The sequence below is a fragment of the Jatropha curcas genome, chromosome 11 (assembly GCF_041381405.1).
Source record: "Jatropha curcas cultivar XTBG-Jc1 chromosome 11, XTBG_Jcur_1.0, whole genome shotgun sequence".
Taxonomy (NCBI): domain Eukaryota; kingdom Viridiplantae; phylum Streptophyta; class Magnoliopsida; order Malpighiales; family Euphorbiaceae; genus Jatropha; species Jatropha curcas.
In genome coordinates this window covers 9,281,341-9,303,127 of record NC_143161.1, presented here as the reverse complement: position 1 = coordinate 9,303,127, position 21,787 = coordinate 9,281,341, and the positions used below count along the sequence as shown (strand labels likewise).

At 30.7% G+C, this 21,787-nt stretch overlaps 2 protein-coding genes and 1 non-coding gene across 3 annotated transcripts; 2 read left to right on the top strand and 1 right to left on the bottom strand.

Annotated features, from left to right (window-relative positions):
- Nucleotides 1-433: 433 nt before the first annotated feature.
- LOC105642592 (NADH dehydrogenase ubiquinone complex I, assembly factor-like protein (DUF185)) lies at nt 434-6,746 on the top strand. Its single transcript, XM_012227470.4, has 10 exons — nt 434-738; nt 817-878; nt 3,874-4,017; nt 4,200-4,310; nt 4,479-4,683; nt 4,882-4,940; nt 5,375-5,427; nt 5,514-5,736; nt 5,963-6,071; nt 6,335-6,746. Exons 1-10 carry the CDS (start codon nt 495-497, stop codon nt 6,595-6,597), a joined length of 1,473 nt encoding a protein of 490 aa, XP_012082860.1. The 5' UTR covers nt 434-494; the 3' UTR covers nt 6,598-6,746.
- A 2,147-nt stretch (nt 6,747-8,893) lies between these two features.
- On the bottom strand, nt 8,894-8,977 carry TRNAL-CAA (transfer RNA leucine (anticodon CAA)). The gene has a single exon. It is a non-coding gene; the product is annotated as a tRNA-Leu (tRNA).
- An 8,000-nt stretch (nt 8,978-16,977) lies between these two features.
- LOC105642583 (protein NRT1/ PTR FAMILY 2.11) lies at nt 16,978-21,479 on the top strand. Its single transcript, XM_012227458.4, has 4 exons — nt 16,978-17,170; nt 18,372-18,589; nt 19,883-20,442; nt 20,523-21,479. The coding sequence occupies exons 1-4, from the start codon at nt 17,080-17,082 to the stop codon at nt 21,424-21,426; spliced, it is 1,773 nt and encodes a 590-aa protein (XP_012082848.1). The 5' UTR covers nt 16,978-17,079; the 3' UTR covers nt 21,427-21,479.
- Nucleotides 21,480-21,787: the final 308 nt, after the last annotated feature.

The window sequence follows — 21,787 nt, the reverse complement described above, 5'->3', positions numbered from 1 at the left end:
GAATATTAAAAATTTTAAAATAAGAAATTTGTAAATTTGTAATAAAATTTTAATACTTCATTCTTTATCCTATGTTTAATATGTAGAATATTAAAAATTTTAAAATAAGATATTTATAAATTTGTAATGAAATTTGGATACTTCATGAAATTTATTAAATGCTAATAAACATTATGTTTTGGAAGCTAAGAAAAACAGAGTAACATATAAATAAAAATTGGAAATGCAGAATATCGACCTAAGTATCTCTTGCATGCTAAGTGAGTGCCTCTACCATTTAAGCTACATACCCATAAATCTAAAATTGTACATTAATTGTATTTATAACATAGAAGTGCTATACGCAATTCTTTGCAAGAAAAAAACGGAGCCGTAAAAGTAAGTTTGAACAGAGACATTTGTAAATTATAAAATAAATATATTATATGTTTTAGTTGCTTTTAAACATAAAGAAAATCCCGATCAGTAGAAGGTGGCTTGCAACGAGAGAGAAAATGCTTAGAAGATTGTTGATAAACCAAGCTTCCACTTGCCGTTTTTTCCTATCAAACAAAGCAGCAACTTCTCCTTCTCCTTCATTTCCTTTGCTTTGCAATTCTTCTACTTTCTCCTATTTTTCATCTTCATCTTCGCAATCAGAAGTCCCTAACAGTACTTTCGCCGAACACTTGGAGAACCACAATGCCCAACCCACCAGCACCATCTCCATTGACCGCTCCGGCCTTTATAATCCTCCTGGTGCCACTTCACTGTTCCCTGTATGTATGTTAATGGTTTTGTCTTTACTAAATAAAACAATTTTTTAATGAATTGCAGAGCATTCTCACGAACCCACTTCGGAGTCGGAGCTTATCAAGCACCTTAAAGGCATTATCAAGGTTTTACATTTGTTTAGTTGTGCTTAAATTTTGTTGTGTTTCCTTTTGTTTTTTGGGTTTTTATGTTATTTATCGATGTAGCTAAACTATTTGCTAATGTATCTGTATGTTTGCTTATGATTGATGTCGGATTTAATGTAAAAGAGGAGAGAAAGAATGCAACTGAGGTGGTCTTTCATAGAAATAAAACATCAGAATGCCTTACTAAACCTTTTTTTACCTGTGGGAAATTTTCCAATCTCTTAGAAGTTATCCAAAAAATTGGAACAGTTGAGAAGTTCTTTTAGTACTTGGAAAAATTGAAGCTGCTAAACAGGTTCCTCTCATCCTGTCCTTTTTCTAAGGCCTTATTTGTTTCGTATAAAGGAATTCTGCAAAATTCTATGGTATTCATTTGAAAATTTCATGTCTTTATGTTTTGTTTGAATGAGATCATTTCACTGTTAGGAATCAATTTGTTTTACAGAATTTACATAAGTAAGCCAAATTATACATTCATAAATGAATTCTTCAAGTTCATTTCTATAAAGCAAGTTTAAACTATTTAAGCAGTTTTCACAAAAAAATCTTTTTTTTTTTTTTTTTTTTTTGGTAATTTTGAAAGTTTGTGTTTAATGGGGAGTCCAATTATCTACACTTGAATCAGAAAGTGAGGAATATGTTATTGACTAAAGTTTCCATGAAAGGAGTTTTTTAATTTGTTGCAAGTTCAACACTTGGTCTTTATTTTTACATAGAGAATGGAGATGAGAAATGGAATCTATTTTCTTGAAGCAGATGCATCTTATGTTTCTGTTCTTTTTTCTACTCTTTTTTCAACATAATTAAGGTAGAGTCTTATCTGTGAAAGAAAGTTCAACAACAATACAGAAATTCCACAAAGTGCATCCAAACATAAAGAGATTTGAGAAGAAAGGCAATCTAAGCAAGGATACTTTAAGGCCATGTTTGGTATAGTATAATCAACCATGTAATGAAATGAGAATTCCATTACATGATTGATTACATTGTTTGGTTAGACTTTTTTTGTTTTTTAACAATGTAATGTAATTGAGATTACATATATAATTTTCATTACTTAAATTGATGCAATATTCATCACATAAAAAAACACTTGTATTGTCTATTACATTAAGCACATGTAATACCAATTACATCAAGTTACCTCAATTAAAACCGGTTGACCACCACTACCACCATCGTTCGACCCCCACTCCACCATCCCCACCACCACCACCATAACTACACCACCACTACTATTCCTCCACAACCACCAACACGACCACTCCAACGCCGCCGCCGTCGCTGCACCACCGCACCACCACATGCTCTATCACCATTACCTCAACCACCACCACTCACCGCCACCATCACTGCACTACCACTCCACCACTGCTCTATCACTACTACCTTTTCCACCACCACCACCACTGCCACTATCACTCCACTACCACAATCACCACCATCAACGTCACCTGCTCTATCACCACCACCTCAACCACCACTATCTATCACCGCCACCTCAACCAATCTACTACGATCACCACAACTACCACTCCACCATCACACAATAAAAATAATATTTTAGTGTTTAACATGCAACATTCAATAAAAATTATATTTTATTCTTTTATTTTATTATAGGAATGGAAAGAATAGAATGAAAAAACATTAAAAATATCAAAATGCCATTAATTTTTTATTGTAATTTAATTGATTCAATGAAAATATATAAAAAATTAATTTCTAATGACTTTAACTTTGATTTTGTTATATTATATTTTTTTCGGGTTACCTTCTTTCAATTTTTTAGTTCAAATGAATTTGTAAATTTAAATGGTCTTTAATAGCTTAATATAGCTAATAGCTTTTGATTTAAATATTTCTTTTGTATTAATAATGATGTGGTGGTAGTGGAGTCGTGTTTGAGGTAGTAGTGGTGGTGGTGGTGGTAGAGTTGTATACGTTGTGGTGGTGGTGGAGGTCGAGTGATAGTGGTGGTTGGGTGGTGGTGGTGGTTTGATTGGTGGATTATGCTAATTACATTATATATTTTCAAACAAACATAAAAAAGGAATGGTGATTGCATTTCATAAATTTTTTCAATTACATTACCAAACATTGTAATGGAATCTTGATTACATTCCATTCCATTACATTTTTCATTGCATTTCATATTTGATTACATTACATTGCATTAAATCAAACCAAACGTAGCTTAGTGCAAATCACTTTAGTTTGTGGAAATGAAGTGTAAATATTGAGTGCCATTTGTCTTAAAAATGTAATATGCTGGGGGTAGGCTTTTTGGGATAACTTGGTGGAACAAAATACAGTTATCCAATCTGAAAACACTTTTTAGGATTCCATTTATATTAATATATGGACAAGGTGCCATACTATAATAAAATGAAAACTAATGACATTTCTTTTTTGCTGTCTAAAATCCAACAAATATATTCTTAGTTTCATTGATTAATTGCTATGTTAACTACTTCAATGCTATCAAAAAGTTTGAATCCTGAAATTCATAGTGTCACAATAATAAGCTATCTGAAGTCTGTATTAAAAAATTGTTTTACTTCTCTGCCCTTAGTTGTTGGCATGCCAGAATTTTGATTTAAGTATTCCAGATCACTGTTGATCTACTTTCAAATTTTTGTGATCCGCATTGCAAATTGATAGTTTTGTGGTGATTTGTAGTGACACTCCAGATATTTATATGATAAGAGGGAAGTATAGCACCTTGAAACTTAAAATATTTCTTTCAACTCAATTACGAAGCTTATGGAAGAATTGCTGGTAAATTTGTAATGTAATCACCAAGCAATGAGTAGGCTAGTTTTGTGGTTCGATACTTCATTCTTACGATGATATAAACATCCCATTGTGATCTGCAAAAAAGATAGTTGTGAGCTGATTGCACCATATTTTACTGTATGCAAAACTTTTTCTTGTACTTCGACTTAATTCTATATTATTTATGTGTTTTCAGTTCCGAGGTGGCCCAATTACAGTGGCAGAGTATATGGAAGAAGTTCTGACAAACCCCAAAGCTGGGTTCTACATTAATCGAGACGTGTTTGGAGCAGATGGTGATTTTATAACATCTCCTGAAGTTAGCCAGATGTTCGGGGAGGTAATTTCAGTGCTGTTTTACGTTGAAGTATATGTGTCTTTTTTCGAGGTTACTAGGTTAATGAACTTGAAGTGTAATTGCACAAAAGGGCATTCACTATTTTAGATTTCTAAATCTAATGATTTTTGAATCTATTCTCATCTTGTTGGTGATTGACATGTATCTGTTTGGTGTAATCTTAGATGATTGGCGTATGGGCTATGTGTTTATGGGAGCAAATGGGACAACCAAAAAATGTAAACCTTGTTGAGCTTGGTCCAGGACGAGGAACTCTCATGGCCGATCTTCTGCGTGTATGATGTCACAACCCTAATTATGCGAATTTTTCAGGTTTCCTATCATATGCTAAAGAGATATTAAATAGTAACCCAACTCTGCACTCCTTTTTTGGCTTTTCACCTTGATTTCGTGTAGGAATACTTTTTGTGCTTTTTGCTGAGTAAGTACAATTTTACATGTAGGGTGCATCAAAATTTAAGACCTTCACTGAATCATTGCACATACACATGGTAGAATGCAGCCCTGTGTTGCAGAAGCTTCAACATCATAACTTAAAATGTGTGGATGAAAATAATACGGGTGACAGTGTTGATGAAAGGACTATTAGCTCGTTGGCAGGAACACCTATATCATGGCATACTTCACTGGAGCAGGTTCCTTCAGGAGGTATGGAGTATCTTGTCAATTATACCACTGAAAAATTTGCATACAGCATTATGATCTGAGTAGGAGTTCTAGATGTCAATGTTAATTGATATTGTTCGGAGGATACTGTTTATTTTGTTTTACTCCTTCCATAATGAGAAAGTTGCAGCTTATTTGTTCTTCTCCTGGTCACATTTGTTTTTGTTGCTGATTTTTCAGTGCCTGCAATCATCATTGCCCATGAGTTTTATGATGCTCTACCAGTTCACCAGTTTCAGGTTTGTCTAATTGATTTCAGTTTTATGTGTCTGGCTTATGACACACACACACACATGCAAACACCACCACGATAAGTAAATGAATAAATAAAAGTTCCCGCATGAACCATTCCTTCAATCGATGTGAAATTTCGGATATTTATCATATTGCTCAGTAGGTTTTTGATTTTGGCTCTGTATTGTATTACATTCATTGTTTACAGTTGTCTTGCTTTCTTTTGCATCTTATTTTTCTTCCTATGCTTGTTTAATTATATTGGAAGCTATTATGTCTTATGAAGAATCTAAAATGTAATACCGCTTTAATTGGCATCTTCATAGTCATACTTAAAAGTTCTCTCTTTACCTTTATGTATCTTGCCTCTTGCTTTTGTGAAATGCTTGAGTTCTTCTATTCCATTATCTTGTATCATTCTAATTTGACAACTCTGCAGAGGGCTTCTCGTGGCTGGTGTGAGAAAATGGTTGATGTTGCTGAGAATTCAAAGTAAGAATTTGTTTGTTAATTAGTCTTTATCCAGATTTAAACTTCAGGGAATCATAATTGATATATCTTGTGTACATTGGTATTAGGTTTCATTTTGTTCTATCTCCACAGCCAACACCTGCAACTCTCTATTTAATGAAGCGCTGTAAATGGGCAGCAACTGAAGAAATAGAGAAGCTTAATCACATTGAGGTTTGTCCAAAAGCAATGGATCTGACTCATACGATTGCCAAAAGAATAAGCTCTGATGGAGGAGGTGCTCTTATAATTGATTATGGTCTAAATGGAATAATCTCTGATAGTTTGCAGGTGCGGCGATTCTTGTTGTTTTCTTATAGCCAGTGGTTCTGTTTTTTTCTCCTCCAAATGCAGAATTTAGTTGTACCAGTCAATGTTTATCCATTTAAACCATACACTGTATATTCTTTGGCATTACTGGCTTCTTGTATGATTTGGATTCAAAATTTGCAAATTGAATTGTGTTAACCTTCTTTCGCTGTACACTTGCATGCTTTTCTCGTTTCACATTATGCAGGCAATTAGGAAACACAAGTTTGTCGACATACTAGACAATCCTGGTTCTGCTGATCTCAGTGCATATGTTGATTTTGCTTCTGTCAAGCACTCTGCTGAGGAAGCTTCAGGTGTGTGTCCACATCCCTCTAGTTCTATTTCTGTACATATTTGTTCTTATTTTTATGACACAAGAATTCATTTGCAAATGATTTTTTTTTTTTTTTGGTGAATTTCATTTGCAAATCAATGAAGTTTATATTATTTGTTTGAAACACTAAGCAAAAGTAATCCATAGCAGTTCATGGTGTTTTCAGAAGTATTATATTGTTTTTTATTTATTTATCTGAGACGCTAAACAAAACTGATTCATGGCATTACATGGTGTTTTCAGAGGATGTTTCAGTCCACGGCCCAATTACTCAGTCCCAATTTCTCGGTTCCCTTGGCATAAATTTCCGTGTGGAAGCATTGCTGCAGAACTGCACAGATGAACAAGCTGAATCCCTAAGGACAGGATACTGGCGTATGGTGGGCGAAGGCGAAGCCCCCTTCTGGGAGGGACCAGAAGAACAGGCGCCTATAGGAATGGGTACCAGGTATTTGGCAATGGCTATTGTGAACAAAAGGCAAGGCGTTCCTGTTCCATTTCAATGAAGTTTTTTAGAGGCCTCGCGTTTTGTAAGATTCTTTGTTAAGCACCTGTACATTAATATCTAGCATCCAATAAATTTTTACACTGTCTGGGAAAAAGTACATGAAACGAAAGAAAATAAAGAGGGAAAATACGAGGATTTCTTCATTTATTTTCAGCATTCATTATTATTTAAGTGCATTATATTGCTATCTATCTATATCTATCATTTTCTTTTTTCAATAATTAATAATCATCTAATAAATTTATTAAAGCTCATTGTTTCTTTTTTGAAATAATTAATAATTCAAACAACAAAATTATTGCATTAATAATTAAATTCTTTAATTTTATCCATTTTAAAGCATTATATTATTCTTTTATTTAATTATTTATATTTGTTTGCAATTATATTTGTAGGTTCTCTCATTTATCATTATTTGCATAACTTATCCTTTGATGTGTCAATTTTTGATATTCTCTTTGCTACCATTATGTTTCTTTATATTTATAGCCTATTAATAAATTTTTTTCCTAAATAATTATGTTTGCTTATTCTTTTATTTGTAGTTACATTTATACTTTTATTTATAGTTACTTGCATATAGTGACGGAGCCATGATTTCATTTTATGAGGCTAAAATAACACGGGAAAGAGTTAAGAACGCAAATTGTTTCTAATCGATATTTTATCATTAATGAAATATGAATAATATGTTTTATCATTAAAAGCAATTCTTTGTGAGAAGAGTAAAAAGAGTGATTTTAATGTTACATATACTATGTATTCTATAATATATATTTTAATAAATCAATTAGATTTTGGCTTTATTGTAGAATTACATGTAATCTATTAAAAAAGAAAAATTATAAAAATTAATGGTGTGTTGAATGATTATTTAATCTGTCATAAAGAATAAAGATAAACTATCAAAATAAAAATACTATATAAATAAAGATAAAAAAAAAAAAAAAAAAAGTTAAGAAGAAGCTGTAAGCAAGAAGCCAGAACAACTCAGCCATTTATCAATGCACTTCTACCACTAAGCCAGGGGATAAGATACTTAACCTTTAGCACTAATGTTTTATTTAAATTAATCATTTACAACTCATAATCAACTAATTGTAAATGATCAAAATCATAACTTTTGCATTAAAACTAGTTTATTTAGGGGTTGTTTGTTGCCATTTTCCGTTTTTTATTGTTTATTTTTGAAAAACAAAAAAGTGATTTTTATTTTTTGAAAACTGTTTTTTTCTGAGTTTTTTTTAAATGTATGTTGATAACACATATATAAGAGATAGAAAAGAATATACGAGAATAAAATCATATTTTATTTGAATAGAAGAAATCATGTTCAAAAGAAAATGAATTATTCTACTACATAAAAAAAAAAATTAATTATTTTAATTTTTGCCACAAATATTGAGCTATTTGCCATAAATAATGCTAGCTGATGTAATGAATAATAATAAAAAAAAATTATAAAGTAAATTAAAATGCTTTACAGATTCAGATGCCCTTTTATAGATGGACCTTCTGGATACTTTCGAAAATACCCGCATGAGTTGTACTTGTGATGAACTATTTATTAACAATTACAAAAGTTTGAGGAAACATTTTAGATATGATAACAGGGATAGATGTGAGTCAATTATAGAGTTTTAAATTATCCTAACTGATACAAATAAGATGTAAGAGGGAGAAGAAAGAAAGTGTATCTAAAGTTTAGTAAGAGAGAGAGAAGAAGGAAACGTATTAATGAAAAAAATAAAAATGCGTAAACCCACTATTTGTGATTTCATATAACAACGTATTAGTGTTTTTTAAATGATTTTGAAAAAAAGTTAGAAAATAAATTTAAACAATTTTAAAACAAACATGTTTTATTTTTTTAATCAAAATTAAATGGAAAATTTGAAACTGTGACGACGCCAAACCCTATCTTAATATTCAGGCTATATTCACACAATTAAGTTACATATTGAAATGTTCTAATAAATTGTAAAATATTTTAATAACTTTACATTGTTATTTTTCATATATACATTGATAGCTTATATAACCTTTGGAAATTTGCGAGATATTGGAGCAAAATTAAGCATTATAATTATACAAAATTAAAAAAAAAAAAATAGATAATAAGCAAAAGTTGAATTTTCAGAATTGGGATTTGAACCCACTATACAAAATTAAAAAAAAAATAGACAAAATTAAAAAAAATAGGCAATAAGCAAAAGTTGAATTTTCAGAATTGGGATTTGAACCCATTATACAAAATTAAAAAAAAAAAAAAGACAATAAGCAAAAAATTGAATTGTCAGAAGTGGGATTTGAACCCACGCCTTCTCACGAAGACCAGAACTTGAGTCTGGCGCCTTAGACCACTCGGCCATCCTGACCTGTAAAAAACTTTGCCTCTAATATATTTCTGACCTAATTGAGGCCTCCTTATAAAATCTAAGAGGTTTTCCGTGAATTTTTTTTCTCCACTTTTATACCGAATATCGACTGATCTTGTTAAAACTTTTCTTTCGATATTTTAATTAAAAAAAAGTTAACAGACAATATACATGTTAATTTTGTATTGTAATAAATTTAAAAATAATTAATTGAACAATAATGACCAATAAAGAGTATTATATTTTAAATTAATTAATTTAAAAATAATAATTAATAAAATTTAGCAAAGTGTTTTCATAGTTATCATATCTCTTAAAAACATTTAAAGTAAGTTTGAGTATTAGAGCATGGATTTGAGATGGATATGTGTATTAAATTAACTATTCATAAAAGGTTTAGTTCAGATATGTATAAAGCAAGGCTGCATATATTCGCTTTCCATCAAAACCTATTTATAATTTAAGAATATTTATATAAAATATTTCAGGTGAAAGTTTAAGTGCATATTAGGGGGTGAGCATTAAATGATTTAAACCGCGAAACCAAACCAAACCACATCAAACAGTCTGTTTTAAATGGTTTATTGTTTTAAATGGTTTGATTTGATTTATAATTTAATAAACTGCTTTTAAAACAATTTGGTTGGATTTTTATTTTATTAAACCGGTTAAAATCGAATCAAACCGCATTTATATTCTATGATGTCATTGTATTATTAATTTAATTGTTATATATTTTATCTAATTTGAAACTTTGAAATATACCTTGTGAACATGATAACTTTTTTTTGATTGCATTTTGAAATATACCTTGTGAACATGATAACTTTTTTTTGATTGCATTTTTTATGTTCTTAGTGCTATAATATTGAAAGAAATTTATTTATTTTATAAATAAGTTTTTATTAGTAGGTTATAGTTTGATGGATCATGAATACTAGTTACATATAAATTTATTGTTTTTGTAAATTTTAATTGTAAAAATTGATATTTTATATGTTATACTTTATGTTATCAAACTACCGACCGATCACTTTTTTGCTAGTTATATTTTTTTCTTATATTATGCATTATATGTCATATACGAATTCATTATATTGGTTAATTATAATTAAAATAATTATTAAAAATTATTTTAATGGTATCAAAATGCAAACCATACCCACCTTTGTTTAATTTGATTTCATTGATTAAATAATTGATTAAATAGTTTGGTTTGGATTGAAAAATCTATAAACCGTAATTTAGGGTTTGGTTTGAAAATTTTTCAGACTGCACCAAACAACACTGTGCTCACCACTAGTGCATATTAATTTAGTGATGAAAGCAGCGCTTTTGGCATGTGTCTTACTCGTCTCAATCCATTTATTTATAGAATTTGATATTTACGAATTTTAAAATTTATCTTAATTTTTATAATTTTCACTAAATTTATTTCTAAGTGGTCCTTCGTGCTTCGCATGACGATATAATGCTCACTACAAAAAAAACGCTATTTTGCGACCGATATTTGTGACCGACAAATATCGGTCGCCAATTTGCGACAGATTTACTACACAAGAACAAACGGGCGCAAAGTTTAGCGCTAAAAATTCCCGTGATCTTGTTTCGCAGTTTGTGACTACTATGCGACGGATTTGTGACCGAATTTGCGACCGATTTGCGACTAAGGGCTATTCCGTCGCAAATTTGCGCGGTTCAAAATTAGGAACAACGTTTGCGACCGATCGGCGACAGATTTGAGACCGAAATATTGCGATCGATTTATTTAGTTGCAAATCGGTAGCAAATATACTACGAAGTAAAACGTCGTCGCAGGGTTAAAAATTGCGACCGAATGATTTAGTCGCAAATCGGTCGCAAATATACTGCGAAGTAAAACGTCGTCGCAGGGTTAAAAATTGCGACCGATTTGCGACAGATTGGTCGGTTGCAATTTTTAGGGCTTTAAACGGTAGATGCCCTTCTTCTTCTTTCTTCTTCTTTCTTTCTTCTCCTCCTCCTCTCCTCTCCTCTATTCGCAGGCCGCTCCAGCCCGCCTGACGCCGCTCTAGCCCCTCCGGTCACTCCACCCGTCTTCTTGGAATAAGTTGAGGTATTTTAATTTGCGATTTGTGTTTTTTTTTTTTCGTTTTTTTTTTTATTTTTTTATTTGCGATTTATGTGTATTTGGGTGTGATTAATTGGCTTGTTCTAGTACTGTTATGGTGCGAGCGCTATACTGATGATATACGGGCTCAGCTTGCTGATCAGCAGAGACAGATTGCAGAGCTTAGAGCGCATGTGATGCGGCTGTCTGGTGAGCCCGGTGCTGGTACTTCTTCCTCCGCTCTTGCGCCTGCTACAGACCGACATGTTTCGACGTCTCAGCAGCAGCCACTACCGGCTCCCCATCCCAATGCTGCAGACGATACCTTGGTCACCCCTCCTGGCGCTACATCACATCCAGCAGGTACTCCTCCCGGCGATCCGACATCGGGAGATCCGATATCGGATCCTGCAGATGAGCAGCAACATAGATTTGATTTTGGACCTTTCTAGTTTTTCATTTGTAATTTGATATTTTAATTTGTTCAGTACAATAAAAATTACATTTTTACATTGTTCTTGAATTGTGTGTGTGATATATATGTATATATGACAATTTTCACAGGTGCGGAAAAATTTTGGTTTCATAATATTATTTAATTTTTTTTATTTTTTTTCCAATTTTGCAACCGATTTGCGACCGATTTGATACCGAAAATTACAATTTTAAATTAACAGTTTGCGACCGATTATTGCGACCGTTATTCTGCGACCAAATTTGCGACTGAATTTTCAATAAAACCACGACCAGAAATTGCGACCGATTATTCATATTTGCGACCGACCATATCCGTCGCTAATTTGCGACCGATAGAATAATCGGTCGCAAATAACTTTTGCGACCAGGTATTTTGCAACCGATATGTAGCGGTCGCAGATCGGTCGCGAAGGCAAATTTGCGACCGATATGAGCCATTTTGCGACCGATATGTCGGTCGCAAAATAACGTTTTTTTTTGTAGTGGCTTGTATTTTCTTTTCAAATGTAAGATATATATGTTGAGTAAATTATAAAAATTCATTTTTTAGAGAAAAAATGACTATAATTTTTATTACATATAAAGTCTTGTAGGCGATTTAAAATGATTTAAATGTTTAATTTTTTTTTTTAAATACTTGTTCTTTTTCTTTTTGTTTTATACATAACTACTATCAAGTCGAGGTATATATGCACGCCATAAATCTAAAGTCTGGACCAACAAATATTAATATTTTCAGAAAAAAAACCAACAAAAATTAATGACAGTTAATAGTGATGAGTGATTGTTTGGATTTACGAGTTTATAAACAAGCTAAATGATAAAAGATTCTTTATTTTGATCCTTTTATAATTTTCGTATTCGTAATTTTTTAAATCTTATTAATGTATGCATTTTATTTTATTTTTCATAATAATTATAACTTACCGTGTGACTCATTCAAATTATGCTGATATGATCGTTAAAATTAATAATTTGACCCTATTCTAAAAAAGAAAACACTGGTAAGAAAATCTACTAACAAATAACATGACACAAATATTAAACTCTTTTGATCGGTTAAGCTAATCATGTGGTGTCCAATTTAGAATTTGACTATAGAAGAGTTAGATTAATTGTTTCTTTTCCTAAAAAGAACACAGATTATTTTTTACTGAATTTTTCAATCAGAATGTCACGCCCGACTCTAATCATTAGAGGAATTGTCCGCTTTGGATCAAGCCAAATCCTCCATACAAGATTGGAAAGATTCGCACGGTTTTGTCCTGCAGGTGAAATGGGAAACTTCCCAGGAGGTCACCCATCTTAGGATTTCTGTTAAGCGAGCACGCTTAACCTTGGAGTTCTTCCAACTCTCCAGCCATTCAACCAAAAGGCGCGTCGAATGATTAATTTCTCCCTTTTCGATATATGATTCGATTCATTTCTGTATCCCGCATTCCACTACATACCCTAGCTAGCCGGCCATCCTAGAACCTAGCCAGGAGCTTTGCTCTACCCACCCTCTTAGGATCGCTTTGCCTGGTCGGGATGTCACACAGAATGTCACGTGTCTCTCGTAATATCAGTTTTAATTTTCATATCAATTGAATTTAGAAGACAATCATATAAAGTTTCAAATGTTTCAATCGTTATAAGAAATATGTATAAAATATAAGTCAAAATTGAAGAATTTTTTTTTCATTATAGTTAAATTTTCCATTTTTTATAAGAATGTATTTGAATTTTCTACTTTCTGTTATTGGTTAACTTTTCACTAATCAGGACTCCTTAATTCCCAGTCAATGATCATCTTTGTTACAATAATTGTTGAGCTTACGTTGCCAATTAGGATTGTCTTAAAGTTTAATTATTAGCTTAATGCTTCATTTCCAAATACTTGTCAATGCTTCTTTGGCTGTTAGGATTATTTACAAAGTTGAATTATTGGCTTATTGCGTCATTTTCATAGTGCTTTTGTTTTGTGTAGTCAAACATTTCATCTTCATGCCATTGAATTTATGGGATCCTCTCTAATTGACATATCCATAAGATCTATTATGTTTTGAGGTGATGAGTAAATTGAGTTTGATGGATTTGGTCCAGTCATTTTAAATTAGAAATCAGAATTACTTATTAAATTGATTCACTAAGTATTTTAAATTAGCTTTATAGATTTGAATTTAGGCTGAATTATATATGTTTTTTAAAGAAAAAACCTGTTTTTGAAAGTAAAATTTTCATTTAGATTCTTTTTTAAAATTACTTGAGAGTATAAATTAAATTATTAATTATAACTTGTCAAACCTTCAATTTATTCATTCAAATTATAAGAAATAAACTTATTTATTTGATCTGAACTAATAAGATGCTTATTTAAATCTGCAAATCAAATTTTATTTGAATGATAGCTTTTTCAGAGTTGATTAAATAAATAATTATAATTTATTTGATGAAAAGATAAAATTGTTCCTACAACCATACTTAAAAATTCAGTAATCAATTCGTAATATCAATTTTTAATCATCCAGCTCAATAAGATTACGAGAGTTAAAATGGGTCGGATACAGAAACACGATTCATCTAATGCAGAAATTAAACAAGTTAGGATTGATTCTAAATAAATTCGTATTATAAATGAGTGATCTGTATATAATACAAGTTTAAATGATCGTATCATAGCTCGACTCGTCTAACTCATTTATTGAAGGATAAAATGTAATTTCATATATATATATATATATATATATATATATAAGCGACTCTATTCAGTAATTAAAGTTTAATGGCCATATCCTTAGCGGTAACACTCTTTCTTATTCATTCTTACAAAAAAAACTCCCTCTTATTCTTTTTGGAGTGACATTTGACATATTATATTTAACATTATTTTTCTTAAATTACTCCCTATTTATCAAAACTTTATACAAATTTACGTAATATATATAAGTTGAATCATGTTTGATGGTGTTGCAAAATGTTAAGAAATTTAATTGTTTATATGACATTTTGTTATTTCTTAAAATTTTCGTTATTTTTTCAGCATTAATAATAAAAATCTTTTAACTTTTTTTTTTCAATAATCAATAATCCCGCAATAAATTGATGTTGCATGTTATTATTTCTTAAATTTTTTATTATTTTCTAATTAGTTATCTCATAATTTTAAGAAATTTTCATTCTAAAATATAAAACTCTTCATTTTCTTTTTCCAACAATTAATACTCCATAAAATTGATTAATAAGTATATTGCATTAATGAAAAAATCTTCAATTGTTTTTTCAATAATTACTAATCCTATAATAAATTTATTGCATACATCATCTGTTCAATTCAATTATATATTTTCAATTATACATCATTAATAGCTGTTAAATAAATAATGTTACTCAAATTCTTAAAAAAAAAATAAAATTGTAAATCTTCTGGGAGGCGAGGGCATTTGACTAGTTAATTATATGAATAAAAGCCACTGTGAACAGAATGGCTAAAATCTCATATTCTAAAATTTTGCTTATATTAATTTTTAGACAATGGATGAAATTTCCCTTTGAAAGAAAAAAAGGTAACACTTTTAAAATTATTTTTAGACCATTTGAACTTGAGATTGGTGGTTTTAGTTTATAGAACTTGGAATGTTAGTTGAAATTAGGAAGAGAAGTGTTCAAACTAGCTTTCTTCATGCATGAAATTGGATAATGACAGCTTTTTTTTTTTCTTTTTTATACTTGCTTGTCTGACGATAAATCTGACTAATTTCCACTTGCCTTCGAAAGCAATGAGGCATTCCAAAAGATCGAACTCATATCCCGCAAGTAATCTTCTCAGTCAGTTATCCCTATCTGGGTTACAACTCCTAATTTGTGTGTCTTTTTTTTATTATTATTTTTTTTATTTTTCAGTTATTGGACAAGCATTCCAATTTTATTGAAAAGGTTGCAAAAGATATTTTTAAAAATTAATATGCGTAAACGACACCAAATTATACGTGGATAACTGCTGGAATCCATTTTGAAGATCAATTGTGATTCATTCAATTGTTACTCTTTGTTTGTTTCTCATTAATGAATGTAGGATCGACTCCTGAACAGAACACAACACTTCAAGTGCAATTGATATCTTCTGCACAAAAAAAAAAAAAAAAAAAAAAAAAAAAATCAATTGATTTGTGCTAAAACTAACAACCATTCAATTTATTCAATGTTAAAAAAATCAATTAATTTATTGAATCAATTGATCTGTTCTGAATTATGAATTTTTGTTCCTCATATTTTCAAATTATTATTCCTTATATCTTCGAATTATTATAGCCCCATATTTTAGGATTTTGTTCTCATATGTAATTGTTTTGACAGTATTTGAACTTATTAGTTGTTGTCAGTATTAGTGTGATTTTATTTATGGTATTTGTTATTTAAACAGTTATGCAGAAAAGAGGTTAAAAAAAAGAAATTTGAAGATAATCAAATTAGATTTATAAAAAGGTCATCGAGTCAAACAATGGTCATGAATAGCTAATAAGTGGAGCGAGTAACCGTATACGACATATATATAATGCACTATGCTCTGTCAATTCAATTAAATACTTTAAATCAAAATTATATTTTTTTTATTGTTTGTATAAATAATTTATTATTAAATCTCCTATAAAAAATATATAAACTTATTGATTCGTATTCTGTATATGTGTACCGTTTCTTCTTAATGCAATTTATAGTTTTGATTTGTTGTTAAAAAAATCCATTTCATAATAGAGCTTTATTTGGAAAATTCATGTGCAAGAATTAAATTATATTGAATTGAATTCTTAGGTAAGAGTCATTCTAAACACTGTGTAAATTGATAGTGAGTTTAATTTACTTTATTATCTCGTAATTTATTTAACCAATAAATAATATTAAAATTTTAGGAGCTCATGTTTTTTTGAAAGGGAAATTTTAGGAGATCATTAAGATATAAATTGAGAATATTTGTGTAATTTAATTGCAAGAAATAGAAGGCATAAGAAGTGTTCAATTTCAATTCTTCAAGTGGTTCATTTGAGTCCTAATATAATAAAATTAGATTTTTGCAATCAAATAATTTTATTGAGATGTAAAGTATATTTTAGCATTGACATTTTTCGCTCTAACGACATCACAGTATCTCTATTTAGAAGTCGGCATAATTCCTAACTCCCTAATTCCTACCAAAATACCAATGGAAAACCTAATATGATTGAGTTATAAACAACTATGTATGACTAATCAAACCAAGCTAAGCCGTCTTTTTTTTGGATTGATGATATCCATACATACGTATGCTACAGTCAAGCCTGTCACTAACAACTTAGCAGGAAATAGCAATAATAATACATGTAAATGGACATGGAATGGGCTACGTCTGTTTTCACACCACACACAGAGAGTAGTGAAGCTGTGTCTTTATTAGGCGATGGTACTAGACTTTGTGTTGTGTGCTTTCGTTTTTGACCAACCAACTTTCCATTATTATTTAATTGTAAGTTCACATTGACAGTACCCATATACACCCAAGCTTTCTCCTCTGGAAAAATCCATGGAGAACAAGCAAGACCACAGAAATTATGCCGATGAAGACGAACCAGTCATCAACTATAGAGGAATTAAAGCCATGCCTTTTATAATTGGTAAGTTTACTTACATGTGTGTATGTGTGTGTATATATATAATATGTATGTATATTTTTTTTTTCCGAATGGATGAACTTAATAATAGACTTCTATTAGCATTTCAGCATCTTTTTCCTTCTTTCAAGGTTTATTTGCAGCTGTAGAGTTCTTCATGCACTTTTTGTTATATATATATATATATATATATATATAGTTTTAACTTAAGAATTGTGGGAGTGTGAGTTTCAATTTGCGTGTATTTATCTTGGAGAAGAATACTATATGTGCTTTTATCTAATGTTATTGATACGAAAATAAGTATAGTTAGAGATGAGTATCCGATCCATTTGGTTCAAATTGAACTGAATCAATGCTCATTGAATAACTAAAATTTATTGATAATCAAATTGAATAGTGTACAAATTGAACCAAACCAGTTTTTTCAATTTGAATTTAGCTATTTGTGTTTGAATTTATTTTTTAGGTTTTACTGTCGGAGTTGAAAAAAATTTTGAGTTTTTATATTAAAAACTGAAATCAAACCACTTACATAAAATATTGAACTAAATCGAACAAAATCAATTTGGTTCAATCAGTCTATTTGGTTCTGTTGAAATTTTCTCAGCCCTAATCCAATGAGGTTAGTAGGCATGACCATGATTTGTTTTAGATCAGAATAAAATCAAAATCAAACTAGTCAAGAGCGGTACTAAACAGTTGTCAACAGTTCTTAGTTCCAAATTAACTGTAACTGAAATTGTGTACTTAAGGTTCGATTTTGGTTCTTTATTCTTTTTGAAACCAAAACTAGTGGCTTTAGTTTGAAACTAGTGGTTCCGATTGAGACCGTGAAAAACATGTTCTTCAAGAAACTTTGAAATTGATTTGGTTTTTTTCAATAATAGTATTTATAATTCTTATTTATTCAAGCTATAAATCTAAAAAATAATTTTAAAAGGTTTGAAATAAATTATTTAATTTCAATTCCAAATTGAAATCAGCGGTTCAAAGCTATCTTAGAAACCACCTAAAGTAGGTTCGATTTCAGTTCCATCATTCTTATAACTAGATTGGATGGCTTAAAATCAAAATCGGCGGTTTTAGAACTGTAGTCATGCATAGGTATTAGTATCATGTCAGATCTATAAACTCGTGAGTTCAAACCTAATTTAATTAAGTAATTATCAAATATGAGGTAATTATGTATGCGTATATGCAGGAAATGAGACGTTTGAGAAGCTTGGTACTGTAGGGTCATCAACAAATCTTGTGGTGTATTTGAGTACAGTTTTCAACATGAAGAGTGTTACTGCCACTACTATTGTTAATATCTTCAATGGCACCACTAACTTGGCTCCTTTGCTTGGAGCTTTCCTCTCTGATACTTATTTTGGACGTTACAACTCTTTGGGTTTTGCTTCTGTCGCTTCCTTTTTGGTACTTCTCTTTCGCTCTCTCTTTCAATTTCTAGTCTTGGCTTGGGGTGTGCAATCGATTTTGAACTGAATCAAATCGAATCAAACAGAAAATTTTCTGTTTAATTTGGTTATGGGTTAAATTGAAACACTCCAATAACAACAATAAGCAGAAAAATGAAAAAAAAAAAAAAAAAAAAAGAAAAACTCTAAAATTATGTACTTGTTTCAAATTTGTTTAAATATTTATTTCACTGTTCGTGCTCAAACTCGTTGCTAGTTTTACTATTGTAAACTCAGTTAAAGCATTTCTTAAATATAGGGTATTTGTTAATTTTAAAAGTTCTGATACCATTTGTTAAAAAATAGACAGAAATAAATAGAAAATGTGACATCACTTTTGTAAAAACAGTTGAAAGAAGAAAAATATAAAAACACTATATTAAACCTGGCTTCCTTTTGCATAAAGGGTCACAATCTTACCACCAGATAATCACATCTTTATATAATAATATGTGAGAAACTGAAAGTTAATAATAAATTCTAACTTTCCATCTACTTAAATATATAACTTAAAAATACCTACATATTTAATATTTAAAACTTCAAATTTAATGACATTTTAATATTTCAATTTACTATTTCTAACTGTATTTACAAATTTTAAATTACTTAGAGCCTAAACCATTTAAAATGCTTGAACACGGACAGAGTACCTGCAAGTGGGGGTGTGCAAAACCACCTATCAATCCGAACCAAAAACTGAATTGACTTATTTTGATTTGATTTGGTCAGTTATGCAATGGAAGTTTGATTTGTCAATTTATTCAATTTGAATCGAATTTGTTATTTAGTTTGAGATGAGTCGGTTTCTAGAAATCCATCAATTGGAGTTAAAACTAAACCAATATGACAAAAGCGACCAAAACCAGTGAATCGACTGGTTTGGTTCAAGTCAATTCGATTCAAATATTAATTTTGATTCGGTTTGGACTGTTGTCCGAAAATTCCAATTTGCATTTTTTTTAACCATGATGCAATTGGGTTTGAACTGAAGCTACCGTTTGTTGACCCCTACCTGCAAGTATAAACAAATTGAAGTGGATCATGTACATAAATAATTGGATATTATATTATATTTATGGAATGGTTCTCACACACTAATTTATAATTATAAACTCAATGGAAATTCATTTTTGGAAAAACAAGAAAATATTTTGTTTTAAAGCATTTTCCTTATGAATATATACATATACTTAATTAATTATACTAGAATTAAATTTTTTTGTTTGTCGTTTAATTTTTATGTGTATAGGGTATGCTGATACTAATGCTAACAGCAGCAATCTCCACTTTACACCCACCAAACTGTATAGGAAAAGAAAGCAGCAATTGTATCAGCCCAACATCTTGGCAATTAGCTTTCTTACTAAGTGGGTTTGGATTTTTAGTAATTGGAGCTGGTGGCATCAGACCTTGCAATCTTGCATTTGGAGCTGATCAATTTAACCCTAACACAGAATCAGGCAAAAGGGGTACTAGTAGCTTCTTCAACTGGTACTATTTCACCTACATATTTGCAGTAATGGTTTCAGTCACAGCTATTGTTTATGTCCAATCAGATGTTAGCTGGTCCATTGGTTTAGCCATTCCAGCTTTTCTCATGTTCCTTTCTTGTGCTATGTTCTTCTTAGGAACTAGCATTTATGTTATTGTTAAACCACAAGGTAGTCCTTTAACTAGTGTGGCTCAAGTTCTTGTTGTTTCCATCAAGAAGAGAGGCCTCAATTTACCTGAAAACCCTAAAGTTTCTCTTTTCAATTATGTTCCTGCCAAATTTATCAACTCCAAGCTCGCCCATTCAGACCAATTCAGGTTAGAATTTATCAATTTCTAAGCATTTAATTGCTGATTAATTTACATTTACACTTGTTTGATTACAATGGCATCTTCAGGTTCCTTGATAAGGCTGCAATAATTACAGAAGATGACCAAATCAACTCAGATGGCTCAGCTACAAATCCATGGAAACTTTGTAGCATCCAACAAATAGAAGAAGTAAAATGCTTGGTAAGAATAATACCAATATGGGCATCAGCTATAATCTACCATGTCCCGTTAATCCAACAACAAACCTACGTCGTTTTCCAAGCCCTACAACTAGACAGAAGCTTAGGGACTAGTAACTTTCAAATTCCTGCAGCTACATACATAATTTTTACCATGGTTACTCTCACAATTTGGATACCTATTTACGACCGAATTTTGGTTCCCTTTTTGCAAAAAATTACTGGGAAAGAAGGAGGATTTACATTACTTCAAAGAATGGGGATTGGCATCATTCTTGCCATTCTTTGTATGGTTATTTCTGGACTAGTCGAAGGACGAAGAAGAAATCTTTCTTTCGATAAGCAAACGCTAGGAATCGCCCCGAGAGGGGGTGCGATTTCATCCATGTCTAGTATGTGGTTAGTGCCTCAACTTGCACTAGCTGGATTATCTGAAGGGTTTAATTATGTAGCACAAGTTGAATTTTATTACAAGCAATTTCCTGAAAATATGAGGAGCATTGCTGGATCAGCATTTTTTGCTGGTCTTGCATTAGCCAATTATTTGAGTGGCTTTCTTGTTTCTACTACTCATAAGATTAGTTCAAGAAGTAAAAATGGAGATTGGTTGTCTGAAGATCTTAACAAAGGGAAATTGGATTATTTTTATTATGTTATTGGTGGTTTGGGAGTACTCAATTTTGCATATTTTTTATTTTGTGCCAAGTGGTATAGATATAAAGATGTAAATTATAGGGTAGTTGAGATGGGTGTTGGGAAAATAAAGGGATCAGATAAGAATTTTGTATGAAATGATTTGTATCCCATTATTTTAGCTATTAAAGTTTTTAATAATTGAGTGTATCCCTCATAGTGTAAAAGTTTAAATCTTGATTTTTTTTTTCTCTTTTGTAAGAAATTGTTATTAAAAAATGAAATAGAAAGGTTAAAATGAAATCAATATACAACAATATTTTGGGGGCAATTTTGCAAAATGGAGTAAAAGAAAAATTATCTAAGATGGTGTAGTTTTAAAAGAATTTACCAAAAAGGTGTAAATTTGAACTTCTACAAGTTTTTATTACAGTTATTATGCAACAAATTAAAGACAATGTAAACTAATTTCCTATTATTTACGGGATTAATATGCTTAGTTCGACTTATTCACTCGT

Coding starts and splice junctions, on each gene's coding strand:
- LOC105642592 (XM_012227470.4), top strand. CDS start 495: ATGCTTAGAAGATTGTTGATAAACCAAGCTTCCACTTGCCGTTTTTTC. Junction 4,311..4,478: donor TCATGGCCGATCTTCTGCGT/GTATGATGTCAC, acceptor TTTTACATGTAG/GGTGCATCAAAATTTAAGAC. Junction 4,684..4,881: donor GGAGCAGGTTCCTTCAGGAG/GTATGGAGTATC, acceptor CTGATTTTTCAG/TGCCTGCAATCATCATTGCC.
- LOC105642583 (XM_012227458.4), top strand. CDS start 17,080: ATGGAGAACAAGCAAGACCACAGAAATTATGCCGATGAAGACGAACCA. Junction 17,171..18,371: donor AGCCATGCCTTTTATAATTG/GTAAGTTTACTT, acceptor GCGTATATGCAG/GAAATGAGACGTTTGAGAAG. Junction 20,443..20,522: donor GCCCATTCAGACCAATTCAG/GTTAGAATTTAT, acceptor TGGCATCTTCAG/GTTCCTTGATAAGGCTGCAA.